The following is an 18,464-nucleotide window of genomic DNA, read 5'->3' as shown; positions in this document are numbered from 1 at the left end:
TGCATAAAATTTGAAATCAAAAAGGTTATTGCTCCTCTGTGCCCCCCCCCCCCCACATGCAGGGGCCCTTGGCCATCAATGTTTGTCCCCCCTTGCTACCCTAGAATTGACTTCTGTCGAAGGTTGGGGAGGGGGGCAATGACCCCCTGTGGTTGCGTCACTGTATAATAATATTTAAGCAATATATGTTTACTTTAGATATTTTAGGCTCACTGCCATTGTTTGTCAACCTTATTCTCCACAGTTTGTCTGCTCGACTAACCTTGTATTAATGCGAATACCAAGATCCCCCCCCCCTTCTATCCAAATCTACTCAAAATGTTTCATTTCAACCCTATCGCTGTGATCACTCGTAGGTAGGACAAGTCAATCAAACAATACGACCCCCCCTCATTTTTGTGTGAAAGTATATAGAATTGGTATAAAATTTTGTCTCCCCACAAAATATGGGACACAGGCACATCATGAACCCCCCCTGTGGGCACCCCTGGGGTGATATCAAAATAATACTTCAAAAAACAATAAAATCACTTATTATACAAACAAGTGCCATATTTTTAAAATTTCACGCTTGTTATTAGTGAAAGTATATATTTACATCCAATTAGTAGCTGTGCAAATTGGCATTTTTTATACATATTTCATGACTGTTATGTAAAGTTTTGTTGATCATTAATATGAAAATATTTTTTTATTATTATTTAATTATTTAGGTTGAATAATTATACAATATGATAGTGATAGAATGAGTATTATTTATAACATTTGTATTTTATTTTACTTTTTCAATCATGTTCTTCATTCACAATTGCCTTCATCCCATGAACTACAACTATCAATGATACTAATATCACATTCCTCATTTTTCTGATATTTTACATTTTATTATATTTGTCAACCATAAAGTTATTTATGATTGATTATTATGATGTTATTTTTAAAGGAGCTACTTGAATTTCTTATGTGTTATCCAAATTAAATTCCTTTCAAACATTTATAAAATATGAAATGAACCATCTTTGTTTCATGTAACATGTTCATGTCTTTTTTAAGCAAGCAATTCTACTTTTATTTCGTAGCCTTTTTCATTTGATGCAGAATGTAGTCTCATTAGTGAGCATTGTTCTTCTATGCCCCGTTTGATACAGAGCAGCAAAATGCAGGGAGATTGGATAACGAAGGGTTTTGCTGACAGCGTTCCTTAAAAAAAAAATGTTCCTGCAAGTATGTGCGCTGTTGCTGTTTCCGAGTGCACAGTATTGTAGCCATATTTATCACTACGTTGTAGAACTGAGTTTTTTTATTCTTCTGGGTGATGCCATTTTTAACGCAACACTATGGTCTATGAATTTCTAATCGTAGTTTAATATCGTAACACAGTACATTAGTATGTTATTTAATTGTGTAACTAATCTTAATATAAATTGTGACTTCTGATTTATTTTCACTACAGTAGACTTCTAACTGTATGGAGATGTGTAGGTTAACCAATTGTAGTTGGTCTGTTTTGTGTATGTGTAAAATTGCACTGTTAAAAATGGTTAACATAAAAGCCTCATGCTACAAATCTGGGATGATCAAGACAGTGGCAAAGATATAATACAAGCAATGCAAGCACTGCTTGCACTATTAAAATACTGTATTATTTAATGTACTTAATGTTGAGTGTCTTATTTAGTTACTATCCAACTCGATTTCGCGAAATTTTACGGCCGCAAACTCTCTCAGCAGCCAGTTGGCAAGCAGCAACCTCTTTGCTTGCTGCCACTGCACGAGAAACCAATGCTTCTGAAGTATCATATGGCGAAGGGTAGATGCTGGTCAAGATACAATCCCCAAACCACTAATAAAAGCTCTGCTTTTCGGAGCTTTTTGGCTTCTCGAAAACAGCCGAGCTAAGCAGAAAGCAAACACTACTAGCAGAAAGCATATAAGTGTTAACACGATCTCAAAGATGAATATTTGTTTTATTGTAAACACAGAATTATTGAAATAAATTATATTAACTGTTCCAAATTCCATGTAGACAAACTTTAAAGCATTACTATACATTTCATGGTTTGTAAAACTGTCAATAATGTCAACGTTAAGGGGTTAAGACAAGCATGGTGTCCCCAGCCCTGGAGAGCGCTGGAATCTGCAGAACAGCTGGCTGTTGTCTGCCTCATGCCTCAATCATCTCAAATTACACCTGTGTTGACAACTTCCAAATAATTTACACGATATTTATCATGAGTTTCTATACAAACAAATTCAATAAACTGATGTTTTTTCGATAAAACTAATGCAAAGAAAGCAATGAAACTCTCTTCCAAGTCCTGCAAATAGCAAAAATGTTAAGTCCTAAGTACTATTTCTATTAATATGATACATCCGGCGCCTGTTCTTCCAGTTGTAATGACCTATTATTCCAAAGCTTAATATAATTTTAAGCTTCAAGTCAGTTCTTTTACTCTCCCATGAACAATAATTTTTACGAGGTTGGTATCACTTTTCTGTTAGTTTCGGAGCTTTTAGGAAAATTTTTCATTTGTGGGAAGAACAAGTGGTTTGAAGTGAGTGTTCTCTTTTGTTTGGTGTGTTGTGAATTTACCAAAACAATCATGGATATTTCAAATTGTGTGCGAGAATCTGTAAATAATAAGATGATGAGTATTTTATTATATCAATAACAACCAAGAATTTTGAACTAAGAAGCATTTCCGTTGAGAGAGGAGTTAGGAGATCTGTTATTATCATTTTAAATGTCATTTCTTTCCTAGAAAAACTGGGGCAAAGGGCTGCATAATTTATTTATCCCCCCATACCCCCATGAGATTTCTGGAAAGAGTTAATGTAACTCGAATAGTGAAATTGTAGAGATATTTTGTAACAAAAAGTATTGTTTTCTGAGAGTTACAGAAACTACTTTTATTATTATTATTTGAAATAGGGTTACATTTAAAACAACAAAAATAAAAACAATAAAGCAGTAATAATATTAATAGTAATAATAAATGTTTCTGTGACTTTTGCCTTCCTGAGAAAAAATCCTGCGGGTGCTTTTTGGAGTATTGCATTGCTTGCCTTTATCTTAAGACAACGCTTCGCCACTGGTTCAACAACACCAATATATGAACATACAAAGTGTTAAGTGGTCAGCTTTCAATCTATATTTACTTACTAATGCCTGCTATGTCACTTGACTGATTTTTTTGTGGAAAAGAGAGAAAATAAATACAGTAGAACCTCGATTGTATGTTTTCTGCACTAAACTTAAAAAATTTAAAATTGGTATTCCACTGTATTAGGATGGGACTAATACAATGTTTGCCCATGTAAGGAACCTGCATATTGCTGTTACATTAAAACATATTTACGTGTTGTGTGAGTTACTCACTGTATAATATCCATACTAAATTTGTACAAAATAGTCTTACTTACGTGAATGAGTATAGAATTTCGAAACTACGTTTCGGGGTTCGACTGCCTCCTTCTTCGGGTTCTTTTTCTTCTAGGCACAAATCATTTTATGCTGTGTCAAGAGTGTTAAAAGGATTAGGTCAAAAGGTTTGGTTGAAAAACACTTGTTAAAAACAGGACACCATTAATTTAAAAAAAACCAGTTAAAAATCCTGCTATAAGGTGTTCCCCATTCTCCATAAGACCTCATTTGCACGGGATCATATTAAATTGACTAAACACGTTCCGTGGTTCTGTTTGCTCTGACAGCCTCCTCTCTTTTTAACTGGGGATTTTAAATGAATGGTGACCTGTTTTTAACAAGTGTTTTTCAACCAAACCTTTTAACCTAATCCTTTTAACACTCTTGACGCAGCATAAAATGATTTGTGCCTAGAGAGAAAAAGAACCTGAGGCAGGGGGCAGTCGAACCTCGAAACGTAGTTTCGAAATTCTATACTCACTCACGTAAGTAAGGCTATTTTGTACAAATTTAGTATAAATTATATGATACATTGAAAGTTCCAATATTTCAACAAAAAACCTGAATCATTCATTCGTCTCCTTAATTAATGATATTGATGAATTTTTCATTAGGCTACATATTTGGCAATATTTATATATATTACAAAAGAGAAACAGCAAGATGCATGAATTTTACCTTTATATTGACAAGAGAAGTAACAAAAATAGCACACTTATGCGCTAAAGTGTAGCCTATTTACAGAAGGATCAGTATTTTTTGTCAATTTTATCAATAAAGCAAAGTGGCTTATCACTCACTATTCATAGAATACCAATTAAGTAGTTAAATCCCTCATATTTTGATTGGTTGATTAATATGGTTTATTTTTACTTTCTTTTCTGCCACTTTTGGCTAATCACAAAGGTATTTTTTAATTTATATTATAGGCATATAACACTGAAAATTCACATGAAAATTGTGGCTTAACAAAGGATCAGTTTGTATTGTTATTAACACTTGTTTTGTTGTGTTACAAATTTACACTTTTATTTTGCCTTGTGCTGTTGAATGGTATTAAACTTTTTAACAATTCTTATGCTGTATCCCAGCTCTATCAAGAGTTTTCAGCTGTTTGGCAGATGTTTAGGGTAATGAGGCTAGGGCTAATAGATCAGAGTTTGTTTAGGTGCACTTTATGCTGAGGTAGGCTAATTGGGACTGGACCTACAGTTATAGTGGCATCCAAACCACTGTACAATATCTCGACTGGGGTTTTTAACATCATGCCATAGGGGAGAGATCCCTCGGCAAAGCTTTCTATAATGCCAGGGGTCGCAGATTTGAATCTCAGCCTGGAAATGGGTGTCCTTTGTTCAATTTCATCATATCATTACTCACCTCATCATTGCGATTAGCCAACAGTGACAGAAAAGTGACACTAAATAACAAGAATCAAAAGATCAAATCAACATGTTCATTAATTCACATTAGGTTTGAGAGTAGAAAAGTGACTTAGAATGTTTCACATACTGTCGTCTTCCTTTTGTAGGTTGATCCAGAAGTGTTGCGCCATCGCCTTTCTGTCGGGGAGAGGGTGTCATTGAAAATCGACAGCAACGCATTATCATCATTACCCAACACGCCTCAGATAATATCCCCAGCACACAGTGGAGACAGCAACACATCCCCTGTTGCTCTTCACCACGAGGCTGTGGTGACTGCACAGAACGGAAGCGTAAAGATGAACAGCCTCGTCAACAGCTTGGCCAACAGTATTCATTCGGATGATATAAAGCTCTCAAATGGAACGGGTGACACCAAAACTGAGGGTAACTGTGATGATACAACGTTGATCACGCCAACCGTCATGTGTCGACAGCAGTCGAACTCTGATGAATTTGGGGAAAAGGCTATTCTCCTGTCTCAACGTGAGAATTGCTAGCATTTGTGGAGTACTTCCCAAGGAAGTGTGTGTGTATCATATAAGTGCCCAATAATTGGTGGACTATTATGTAATCTTAGTACATCATCTCAGTTTTTGTAATGTATTAAAATTGGGAATGTACATTGTATGCTATATGGCATTGTAAATGGTATACACTTCGAGTTTGAAACATTTGTAGTACCTGATGAGTTAACATGTGATGTTCATTTTTCCTCAAGGATATGCAAAACATAGGCTTAGCGTATCTTACAAATCTTTACCGGTATATTGTACATATTGTAATTAATGTAGAAACTGTACTTAAATTGTACAAACTTTGTGCATGTTACGTATAGATATACATACGTTCATGCACACTATATTATAGTAGTGTAAATAGAAAGAAGTAATGTTTATAAGATGTGTGTCAATGAATGTGTATGTGTGTCAAAGAAGATAAAGTTTTGATTTTGTTTAGCATCAGAGAATTTATATTTCGTAGGTTATGTTGTGTTTAAATGTCAAACTGGCTTTAATATAAATTTGTTAACTACTTGGTAGGTGAACTGAAGTAATTAGGTTTATGTAAGCAAACGAGAAATGGATATTTTTCTTTTTTTGTAACTTCTGTTAATATCTTGTGTTCATTCACCTCTGGGTAGGTTTCAAGTGATCAATCTTCCCTCCAAATAGTAACTAAGTGAGTGAATTGTTAGTGACTTGTGTCCATAGGTTCGTAGATAATTGATAGCCAGTAAGATGGAACCTCCCAAGTTAGAAGGTTCTCATTCAACATTCATCATGATGTCAGCACAAGATGATGTGCAGTTTTCTTCAATCAGTAGTTGTAAGCCTAATGATATTGTGCTTTCTTTTATTATTTCTGAGAGGTTTTTATTCATCCTTCAGCCATTCATATAATCCATATTTAGTTTTAATTGCCTCTGGAGGAGCTATTGAACCCATGAGGATACAAGAAAAGAGTTTCCTAGGGTGTACAACATTTAAAATCTTATTTATTTTAGGTTCAGCCAGTGCTTGAAGTGAGGAAGGATTTGGGAAATGGTGTACCCCCCTAACTAGCACAATTTTCACAAAGCATCTCCCCAGTTGTCTCATTGTCACCATGTTAAACCACAGGAGCATTCCCCAGGTTACCCCCAAGACTTGACCAGATCCCCCCCCCCCAGCTAACATTTTCCACTTCAAACACTGGATTCGGCATTTGAATATGTATGACTTTTAAAAATTTCATAACTTGTAGGTTTTACCCTTCTTGACCCTCAAAGTAATTTGATTATCAGGGGTAAAAAAATAAATTCTACGTAGGCAAAATGTCCAATTAGCAGCCATTTACCTTTCAAGATCTCAGTGAAGTTTTTCATATGTTGATCTTCCTGCAGTATTGATGAAAACTATGAAATTTGCATTTTAGAATTTTTCAAGGAACCATTACAAACACTTGTAGTGGTAGAGAAGGACTGAGTTTCCAAAAGTTACAAGATGAATGTGAATTTGATTCAGGCAACAGTAAAGTGCAAAAGTACAATTTGTATGATTGTTGACAATATAATTCAACATTATGATAACTTAAAATATATAATTCTGTAGCAATTTGCTACAGAAGTGGAATGTATTCTAAAGAGTCTGAAGTTGCAGTAAATGAAATTAGTATGTCGTAACAAATGCATATCTGTTAAGAAGCAGCAGATTGCATTTCACTGTTGGATACAAAACTAGCATTTTAATCAAAGTATATAATCAAATACACAATTTCCAAGAAATAAATTTTAATTATAATCTTGTAGAATCTTTCCAAAAATAGTTTACAGTGTAAGTAGCATCAGTGAATATACAAAAGTATGCCAAATATTACATTAATGCCAACCAATTAATGTTTACAAGCAGCATTGTTTCCATGGCTAATATTTCTATCAATGCTCAATATTCAAGGTAGACCAAAACTCGGGCATAAGGATTAATTATGTTAAAAAAAAAACATGTTAGTCTTGTCTTGAGGTATGTGTGCGAGAATTTTTTGTGTGTTTAATGAAAATATCATAGCAAATCTGTCCTTATTGGGTATATTACATTTTCTCCTCTGTAGCAGATTTGAAATTAATTTAGTTTGCATTCAGAAGGAGTATGCATCCCTAATAGATAGGCAGTCTTCATTTTTTTCTTCCACAATAGGTTTGTTTATACAACAGGATACATAATAGATTTCTGTCATATGGTGTGAATATTTTTAAGGTGTCTCATTTGCTGCGTGATGATCTTATTGTATGATAAATAATATATTTTAGGCTTACTGTTAAGCTTAGTTTTTTTGATTGTCAATATTTCAACTGTTTCAAACAATATTCAAGTTATTTTTTGATCATCATCACCTGATGAAGACTGCAGAGATATATATATATATATATATATATATATATCAAATAAGGTAAAAGGAAACACTCACCGGACAGTAGGAAAATTCAAAATTTTCGCTAATTTATAGCATCATCGGTGTGAGAAGAAACAGAAGGTTAACATGAGTTCCAATCATTTTGCTAACACCACTAGGATGGTGTGGAAGTTATTCTCTAAAGAAGCATATTTTAATATAATTTCTTATGAACATATATTATTGATCTTTATTACTATTGCCAGCACACTGAAATGATATTCTGGCCATCATGAACCAGCAAAATGAAATAGGAGGTATTACTTTTTGAACACCCCTCATACATTAGATTTACATGATTTTTTTCAGAGCAAGTATTTATTTGCGTGGTTATGATAATAATAGAAGAAAAGGCTTGAGAAGCTCTACCAAATGAAATAATTGCATGTATCGTTGTGCATTGGGTGGTTGCATTTTGCAATGTATAATATGCAAATCTGGGTGAATACTATTGTGATAATTAAGTCTCTGGTTGATTTTGGAGTGACAAAAATTTCATGTAATAAGATTTATTTCAAGCATTGTAATTATTGCTGTATTTACGCATGAATAATGCATGTTCGTGTATAATATGCACCCTGGTTTTTGATGAGAAAAGCAACAAACAATTGTATCTCTTATATAATGCACAGTACCATTCAGGTTCAAGAAATGGCTTTCTTAGTTGTGGATCGTAAAGCTGTTGCTATGTTGATCATAACATGACATAGCATAGCCCGATAATTACCACTGATACACATCCCATGTGACAGGAGGTAAAGCTCGAATTCTGCCAGAACAGCGCAGCGCTGCTTTTCTCAGTGTCGCAAAACATTCTGTTGCAAAGTGAATAATCATGGACTTTTAGTATTTCTTAAAAATATATTATTACTAAAGAAATCGAACCTGGTAATTTGTATTTGTGGCTGTTGATATATACGTATTAAACGCCTTGACATAGTGAAAACATGCCTGGTTTTAATATTGGCTGTCTGAATTTATTCGTGCATAATACGTACCACCATTATTGGTGTCAAAAATTTTAGAAAAAAGTGTGCACTATTTATGAGTAAATATGGTATTATTCTGCATTAAACAGTTCCTAGTTTATGCTAAATAATTAATACAGTCAGAGTAGAACTGAGAATTATTAATGAGTCGCAAGGGTAGATTGAATTATTTAGAAGACTAGGTATGGTACACATTGAAAAGTGGAATGACAGGTGCTGTTAATTTTTAGATTTTGGTGTTTGGTGTTTTGTCTGTTAGAAAAATTGAAAGCTTCTCTAAAAACAAGGAATAAGCAAAGAAAACATCCGTAGAAGCTCAAACTAGGTTCATTATATTGATCATGTAAACATAAACATGTAAAGTGGAAACCAAGTGAAATGTATAGACTCAAAGCCAGGTAACTGGCACAGCATGTCATTGCTGTAGTGACAGAACTATCAAGCCAGCCGTAACTTAGCCACATATTTTTTTTTTTGCTTTTTCTCTCTTGCCTGTGCGGAATTATCTTAGCACATTGAATCTTTAAGAAATATAAGAAATACCAATCAAGCATATATATCTATCACTGTTTTAATATAAAATAACTAATGGATTTACCTTGTTTGTTTGTTTGTTCTTTATGCACAGATAGACTAATCGGGACTTGACCTACAGTTTAAAGTGTGATCCGAAACACTATGTGCTCCCACAGGGTATCAAACGTGGGACCCGTTGAATGCAAGGCGATGATGTTACCACTATGCCACCAGAGGGGCCAGGATTTAGCTTGTTTCGTTGATTTGGTTTATTTTACTTTGCTTTTCTGCCACTTGGCTAATCATGAAGATGAGTGATGATATGATGAAATTGATGAAGGGATATTCACACTCATGCCCAGGCCAGTATTCGAATCTGGGACCCCCTGCTGTGATAATCACTCAGCAACGGAGGTCTGCAGGATTTAGCTTGTGAAATATATAATCTGTAATTTCCTTTGTATACTACTATTATTACATATCACTGTTCACTGTAATAATCATTACTAACTTTTATTAAAAAAAAAAAGATTGTTCTCAAACTTTATTTATTTTTTATTTTTTTTCATATCAACTGTTTCACTTGAAAAATAAGAACCTGGCTAACCTACGATTGGCTCCAGAGCTCAGTGGTTAAAAGAATGGGATGTATATACCAGAGAACTGGATTCACTCATGGTCAAATGTGCATTTTTCTGAACAGCTGTGTGTGTGCCAAAAACAATGCAAACCTTCTAAGGTTCTTTTTTCTCCTTTGCATTGAAGTCAATGACAATAAGTTGTCATTACTAAACAGGATTAGTTAATTAGCATTAATTACTTATGGTATCTTCTTGTCTGAAGTTATACAAATATTGCATCCATAGATACAAGAACTATGTATAAAGTTTATTGTGGTCTAAACGAAGTACATCTTTAGCTGTTGCCTCATTGTGTTATACATTGTTCATGTCCAGTCGTTAGGGTGGGATAATTCATTTCATATATAGCTGGTCAATTTATTCAGTTTGCTTTTGATGCTTGTCCCCATAATATTAGGCTACAAACGTTTAGAGTGATTGCAGCTTAACTTTGTACTCTTGGTGCCAAAACTGCAGATATCTTTATAAGGGTGCATCCTCAAAAACCAACGAGGCCAGCCATGACAGTTGTTACAGCTTGCCAGATCACTTGAGAGATTGCTGACCTTTTAAGGGCGAATGTTGTTCCTCTGAAAACGCTTGTTTGCTGAAAATTGAATGCGCCGAAGTTTTTGCAATGCAGAAGTTGTTGTTTCTTTTTGTTGTTGTTTGTTAGTGTTCGTGAAGATTGTAGTAAGTTATGTTCAGATTCAAGTAAAATTGATCGAACCATTGTCTGAAAAGTCCTTGCCGAGTTTACCACACATACACTAAATTTGTTTATGCAGACAGTGCAGTGCTCGAAATGAGGCCCCCCAGGTAGCAAAATTTTTGCAAAGCATCCCCCAACTGTCACCATGTTAAACCATAGGAGCATCCTCCAGCCAGCATTTTCCACTTCAGGCACTTAGTGTGAATACAGTCTCAACTGTACAAGTAACAGGCCTCACCGATGGCATACTGGTAATGTTATCACCTTGTAATCAAGGAGTCCCGGGTTTAATACCCACTGGAGGCACATAGTGCTTCGGATCCCACTTTAAACTGTAGGCCCAGTCCCCATTAGCATTTCTGTGCATAAAGTAGACGTAAAACAAAATGTCAAATCTAAAACAGCAGGAACAGTACAGTTATAGCAAATGCTGTTTAACACTCTGTTTACCCTGATGTTCCATTTTTGAACTCTTGTGTTTTAATAATAGCCCTTGTGTTGCAGTGATTACCAAATATGTTGAGTGTTTGTCTTACTTCTGAAGGTTCCGAGTTAAATTCCAGGAAAAGGCAAGGATAAATCATGGTTTTCTTTTGTTCAGCCTCTATCCCCATTATCTGAGTTAGAAATAGGAAAGCAAAAATGAATAACAAGAATTCAATCTTACTCTTGATGAAAATTTTCACGTACGAGAATCAAAATTTAGAAATATGCCTTATGCTAATTATTTTTCTCCTGTCAAATATAAGTTGGCATGTATGCACATACAAATTATAATTTCAAAGTTTCATAACATCTGTATTTGTGTGTGCCTTTGTATATTAAAACAAACACAGAAATTGAATTAAATGTACGAGGGTGGTTCAACATGCTCCGCCCCTGACATAGAAGGAACCCTCGTAGGAAAACCAAATCACTGTCACTTTTCAACATAGTCCCCTGCAACATTAACACACTTTTCCAATCGGCCTTCCAGTGCTTCAATCCCAGCAGAAAAAAATTATTTTGGTTGGTCCTGCAACCAAGCATTCACAACATCCATAACCTCGGAATCACTGGCAAAATGTTTTCCACGAAGGTGTTTCTTCATGTTTGGGAACAGGTGGAAGTCACTGGAGGCCAGATCTGGAGAATAAGGGGCATGAGGGACAATTTCGAACCCTGCTGCATGAATTGCAGCCACCGCAACTTGGGAGGTGTGGGCGGGAGCATTGTCACAATGGAACAACAAACCACGGGCGAACATTCCATGGCGTTTCTCCTTGATGGCAGTACATAATTCTTCAATTAGGGTTGCAGAATAAACACCTGTGATTGTCTTTCCCTGTTGGAGATAATCTATCAAAAGGATTCCTTCTGCATCCTAGAACACAGATACCATCACTTTGCCCTTTGATGGTTGAACCTTGAATTACTTTGGGGGTGGAGAATGGGGGTGTTTCCATTGCATGCTTTGGCGTTTACTTTCGGGATCGAAGTGGTGAACCCACACTTCATCCATCATAACAAATCTCTTCAGAAACTTTGGCTTGTCAGTCTTTATTGTCCGCAACAGGTTCTGACTTGTCACACGACGTGTCCTCCTTTGGTTGACCGTCAGCATTCTCGGGACCCAATGTGCAGAGATTTTTTTCATTAACAAATGATTATGAATAATTGAATGCACACTGCCAGTTGAGATGCCACATGTGTCTGCTATATGGCGGACAGTCACTCGCCGGTCTGCCAAAATCATGTCATGCACTTTTGTAATCATTTCTGCTGTGGTCACCGTTGCAGATGAGCCACCACCATGCTCATCTTCACAGGTCTGCCGACCACATTTAAATTCACGGCACCATCTCTTCACTAGATCATATGAAAGGCTAGTCTCTCCCAAGAGTTCCCACCATATCTGCATGGATGTCTTTCGGTGTTAGATTTTTCTTGAGTAAATATTTTATCACTGCTCGGACCTCAGATTTTTCCATTGCTTCACATGTGGCTACACTTCTTACTGATCATCAATGTGTAACGAAAAGAGAAATTGTTGTAAATTCTTGAAACTTTGTGGATATTAGTCTAAAGAATGAACAATGTTACATATAAAATTACAGGTCTCTACTATTACTGGAAATGGGTCAGGGGCGGAGCATGCTGAACCACCCTCGTATACGTGACTAGCTAGGTAACTAAAAACTGTTATTATTTATTAGACACCTCTGTTCAGATATAGAAATCAAAGATGATTATAAAATATACTTTACACAAAAGTACAAATAAAAGACTGTATCAACTGGTATACAGAAGCAATATTGCAGATAATGTTTAACTGAGACATAGGTTTTGTCCGAAAGATCCATAAAGCAGGCTTGAAGTACATGTTGTCGGAAGTGACGTTGCCTAGTGCAGTTCAAAAGCTCCAATTAAACGAGCATTCAAGTTTGTAGTCCACAGGACTTGAGAATGCAGGCTTGTTTACTTCCCTTGTGTGTTAGTTATTCACTTGAGGTCATTGAAGTCGAAAGTCTGCTAGTTGTAACATATGGAAATGTAAGTGTAAGAATGTTTTAAAATGCTATGTGATTTCTGTGGTGAAAAACAACGTTCTTAGTTTTATCTACTGATCATATTAGGCACTGCAGTCGAAGTGTAATTCAAAAGATTTTAGCTCTCAATCCAAGACTTTGAGATTGAACTGCTGACAATTCTTGAAGTATGTTCGCTTCAAGTGCAGTCTTGCACCTTTCGGGCATGGCCATAGTGTGAAGTTCATAGAACTAAATATAACCTGTGCATGTGATTAATAGATGAAGTAAGGAAATTATTTCATACCACTAACACACACCAAGAAACACTTTCTTTGCTTATTGGTTTAAGGAAGTGTCTGCTTTATTATTTTTTAACTAAAGAGTAAATGCCACAGTGGTACTGTAATAAGGATGTGAGGATGCTTTATCTGGTAGTAGAAGAATTGTTAGTTTTTCTTCCTTTTAGTTTTATTTCATGTCGTGTCAAGGAAACTTGAAAATAAAAATAAAATTTTTTGAATGTAGACATTTCACAATCCAGAACTGGCATTGCATGTTGTCAAACTTAAATCCAGTTGCACAGAGAGAGGAGGAAATAAGATGGCCAGATAAATGAGACTGTGTTTTTCAGGTGTAAATACCAGTGATTTATCCACACCCCTAAAATTTTCCACAGAGGCCCAATTTATGATCATTTTGGCTCTAAATATTGTCCTCTCCCAATGCACAATTCAGGATAAACCCCTGGTATGTACCCTTGAAGATGGTACTGTTGTAATGTTATTGAGAAAAATAATTTGAATGAATGAATTTTTAAAAAAATAATTTGAACTGCGGAACTACAATTGAAGTTGATGTCTGTCATGTTTATATTTTGAGATTTATTTTTAAGAACAGGTAAATATGAGTGATTTTAAGAAAAAAAAACTTTATATGGTCCTATAAGTTTAATTATTGAAAACTATAAAAGTGTAGCAAGATTTTTTCTGTTTTCATGTGCATATTTGTTTTTTTGCAACATTTTTGTTGGATCAATGTCTTTTTTGTTAATTTGTATTTTAAATTGGTTATGAGATCTGAAAAGGATGGTTTTGTTATTATTTTTTGTTATTTTTTTGCAACTTACATGGTATTTTTTCAACACAGTGATGTAGTTACATGCTCATGGAGTAAACTATGCAAGTGAAAATCCAGTGTGTACAAACAGTATTATAAGTGTAAAAAAAATTTGATTTCTTCCTCGATTACAAATAGATTTTTTGGTTGGTTTGTGTACGTATGAATGTAAAAAAAATGAATCTATTGAAGGTTTATTGCTTGTTGGTAATGATATGGAGATAATCTCACTTAAAAATAGTTTTAGTATTGTTAAAGTTGAAGGAAAACATGTGTACATGTTCACTTAAGATCAACATATTTAATATCAAAAGAAGTACAGTTCTAGACTTGCCAAAGATGTATGTTTGTGTAGATTCATAATTCATCTCTTCCAAGTAGTTGCAGATTCGAGTAGTATACCACAAATTTACATGTATCTTACTTTGTTGTAAGAATTTCAGGGCATTGTTTACCTTACAGTTCCCATTGTATGTCATTTGCCATTTCAGTATCGATGCCTTGTAACGTCATTTCCTTGTAATCAAGGGGTGCCGGGTTTGATATTTGGTGCAGCCACATGGCACAGTGGTTTGGATCCCACTTTAAACTGTAGGTCCAGTCTCAATTAGCATAGAGTGGACTTAAAACAACAAATCAATCCGGTATCAAAATTGAATTAGCATATTTTCTGTGGAGATTTTCACATGGACCTCAGCATTTCCTGAACATTCTCGAAAGTTTTCATAAAATAAAATCCTAATTACTAGCATTATTATTGGCATATTATTTTAATTAATGAGACTGGCTCATACAAATCACCAAAAATAATTTGCTTTACTATTTTTGTACACTCGTTCATTGTGCAATTCATAGAGATTTCCAACCCATGGACACCTTCTGGAAGCTGGGAATACAAGTGCACTTTCACCATCTCTTGTGAAGTTTCTCGGGTTTGGCAAGCCTAACCATAAAACAAGAACAGTTATTGGATGCAACTTGCTTCTTATAATTTTATTTCAATTTATGAAGAATGATAATAAAAAAAATTGCTGCTCATATCTTTCTGAAACAAAATAAGAATTTAAATTTTTGTAGCAAGAAGTGATGAACGTAAACATTACAGCAAAAATCATGAGTGTAGAAATTTTAAATCAGAATCTTGCATGTACATTATCATTTTTTTTTTTTATTTGACTTATTACAAAACATTTTATATGACAATTTGTTGTCTGGAAATTATGTTTCATATTGCTAAGAACACTGAAAGCTATAATGGCTGTATTGATAACTAATGGTCAGAAGCTGTCAATAATTATTCTACAAGTACAACATAGATTGTACAATTGAATTGTCTGTTATTAAGTTGTTGATTATTCTGCTGAAAATTAAAACATACAGAATGATTTTGCTGAAAATGAAAATATATAGATTGGACTCCTCTTGCTGTTTTTCTTAATAGTTTATAATCTCTGCAGTGTAAAAACAAAGTTACATATACATTGTTTACAGTGGCATCGATTGGACAGTTTAGTTTCACTTGGTAGACAAGGTTCAGCATAGTGCGGAGCCAAAAGTTGCAATCACCACTACTGATTGCTTAAAATAACATTAAGAGGATCAAAATTTCTTGTATCCACGTCATAAGAAAATTGCTGATGTTGACTTTGTCTGTCAGTGTTGTGAGTCACAATATAAATGCAAAAGAACTGGTCAGTCACATTCAGGGTCAATGTCACCAATCACACCCTTTTTCCTATGCAGGTGTTATGGATTGTGGTTGTTACAATAGGGTCTATTAGTAACAGAATTATGCACAACAATTTTCTTCATTCATATATCATCACACCAATGCCAAAACCACAAATGTGTAAAATTTTGACTCTTTCACCAAGAGTAGTTTCCAACTATATTTGTTGATAAGATTCCTATGCTAACGTATGACTTGTATAATAGTAATAAGTAGGTTCAGTCATGGACAGTCACTGATAGTTAACCTGTTTTTTCCCAGGACATTTAATTTTAAAATGCTTTTAACTCAAAGTAAGATTTAGCACGTTCATGGTTTTGGCATGTGCAACAATACAGGGTGTCCGAAAGTCCCGCACCATAGGCAAAGTAACAGTATTTGTTCAATGTGCTCTCCGTTGAGTTCCACACGTGTTTGTAGGTGGAATCGCAAATTGTTGAGCACACGGGGGACATAAACTGGGCCAGTCACTTTGCATATTTCCTTGATACTGTATTTTTAACCAGATTCTGGTTGTCGTTCGGGATGGCGTCGATTGAACTCACTGCCAACATCTCTGTTTGAGTAACCTTCACACCCACATAGCAGTATTATTTCCACACGATCGTCTTGCGACAGCATCATTCCCTACAACAAAAGAATGACAAAATTAATTTTTACCATTTTGCATATGGTATGGGGAGGGGAAACCCACACCCTTACTCATGTGCACTTTCTTCATTGTCAAAGTGTTTTCTTTGTTTAATACTAGTCAGTTGCAAGAAAACTAGTAACTATTGGACTGAATTAGCAATATGAAATAGCTTAAGGCACACTAAGCATTTGACACAATGAAGATGTATTTTTGGTATATTTGGAAAAAAGTAAATTTTGGAGAGAAAAAGGTAAAAAAATTACAGTACAGAACAAGTTTTGAAGCTATTGACCAAGTGATTTCTGGAGATGTTTCCAAGCTTTCAATGTGAGTGACGTTAGCTCTCAAAAGCTTGGAAACTTTTCAGAACTCATCTGGTGGATGGTCGTGAGAAGCTAACATTTTGCATAATAATTTTTCATCTTTAAATTATGTTATCCATACTACATATGGTGGGGTTGAACCACGCTTTTTTCCACCTGTTCAAGAAGTTCTAGCGCCCACCCAGAGTCATATAAAGTGAAAGTGGCTACTCTGAGGGGTAAAGGCAGCCAGGGATCATGGTGCTGATCACATCACCCCCACTCTCAGCCGTGACCAAGAAAATGTGGGGCCCTAACCTCACACCCCCTATACACCTTCATGGTGTGGTGCAAAGCACACGGGGGAGCTCTTTACTTTTTTTTTTATACCACATATTGCTATGTAGGAAACACATTCAAATAAATTTTGGCATGTTTGACCGAAAGGACATTTTAGAACTCTATATATTGTCCCTCTTGATTCATGTGTTTGAAGGAGGGGGAGAAGGCATCTTGCCCTTCTAAATTCGGCCGGTATGGATTCTTAGAAAGTGTTCTGTGAAGTGTGTTTTCATGGTTGTGCATACCAGTGTGACTGTAGACATCAATACAAAAAAATTAAACTTTGAGCACAGACAAAAATCTTCCCTACTAATTCCAGTTCTGGGAATTGTTTCAAAAATCTTTCATAGATGTAAAATGCAACAACATATAAAATATTATCTAACATTCTTTTAACAAGAATAACTCCATATGTTCAATTCAATTCAATTTTCCTTTATTAAAGGGCGAGGTTCAGCCTGGGGCTGTTCTACCATCTAACCCTGATGGATACATATACATACTAAATTCATTCTACCTACTAAATGTTTGTACAATAACAAACAAAGAAGAAAGAGAGAAACATAAAGAAGACACAAAAAGAACAAATACAAAATTGAGAACAAAGGCTCGTCTACGCACTAAAAATAATAATAAAAAGATTGAAAACAAATACACAAGGATACACAAATTAATTGACACAATTGTGCTTGGTGTGATATGGTTAAGAATAATACAAATTAATATTAATGTTATGTGTAAAAAACACATAAATGTTCTTAATATGCGAGAAAGGACAAAATATTGTTAAGGGTTGGCAACATGTAAGAGGAAAAGTAAACAAGCAAAATGAAGATGAAAATACTTGTTATTAGGAAGTTGGTTGAGATATGCGAGCTATTATTCGTGAGTGCTGGAACACAGATATTGTTCATTTAACAAGAGAGTTTTTAGATTGTCTGAATTTGTTGCGATTAGTGAGGGACATCATGGAAGGAGGAAGTTCATTCCACGCTCTGGCAGCTGAATACGTAAATTATGATTCGAAAAGCACTAGTGTTTGCTTTGGAAGTTGAAGTTTCGATTTTCCCCTTGTTTTGTAATCATGTATTTCCCTTCTGAATTTTAATTTCTGGAATAGGTTTCTAGGTGTTTTGGTTTGTAAAAGATTATGAATAAAACAACACAGATGCAATTTTCGGCGTCTGGTCATGTTCAACATTTTGTTTGCGTTTA

The 18,464-nt window shown here is 35.0% G+C and overlaps 1 protein-coding gene across 2 annotated transcripts in view; it reads left to right on the top strand.

Moving 5' to 3' along the window:
* Window positions 1–7,755, top strand: part of LOC145998118 (unextended protein-like) — a 104,647-nt gene extending 96,892 nt beyond the window's left edge. The window contains exons 12-13 of one of the 2 annotated variants that reach the window (XM_083134672.1): window positions 1,080–1,224; window positions 4,956–5,035. In XM_083134672.1, coding sequence (XP_082990798.1) covers window positions 1,080–1,205 — 126 coding nt within the window. In that variant the 3' untranslated portion in view covers window positions 1,206–1,224; window positions 4,956–5,035. Of the gene's footprint in view, window positions 1–1,079; window positions 1,225–4,955 lie in introns of both variants that reach the window. The other variant, XM_083134670.1, reaches the window with a different exon arrangement.
* The last annotated feature ends 10,709 nt before the right edge of the window (window positions 7,756–18,464 follow it).

The sequence above is a fragment of the Lepisma saccharinum genome, chromosome 1 (assembly GCF_977018435.1).
Source record: "Lepisma saccharinum chromosome 1, izLepSacc3.1, whole genome shotgun sequence".
NCBI classification, from domain to species: Eukaryota; Metazoa; Arthropoda; class Insecta; order Zygentoma; family Lepismatidae; genus Lepisma; species Lepisma saccharinum.
Note: the sequence above shows the minus strand (reverse complement) of the source record. Positions and strands in the feature narration are given on the sequence as shown.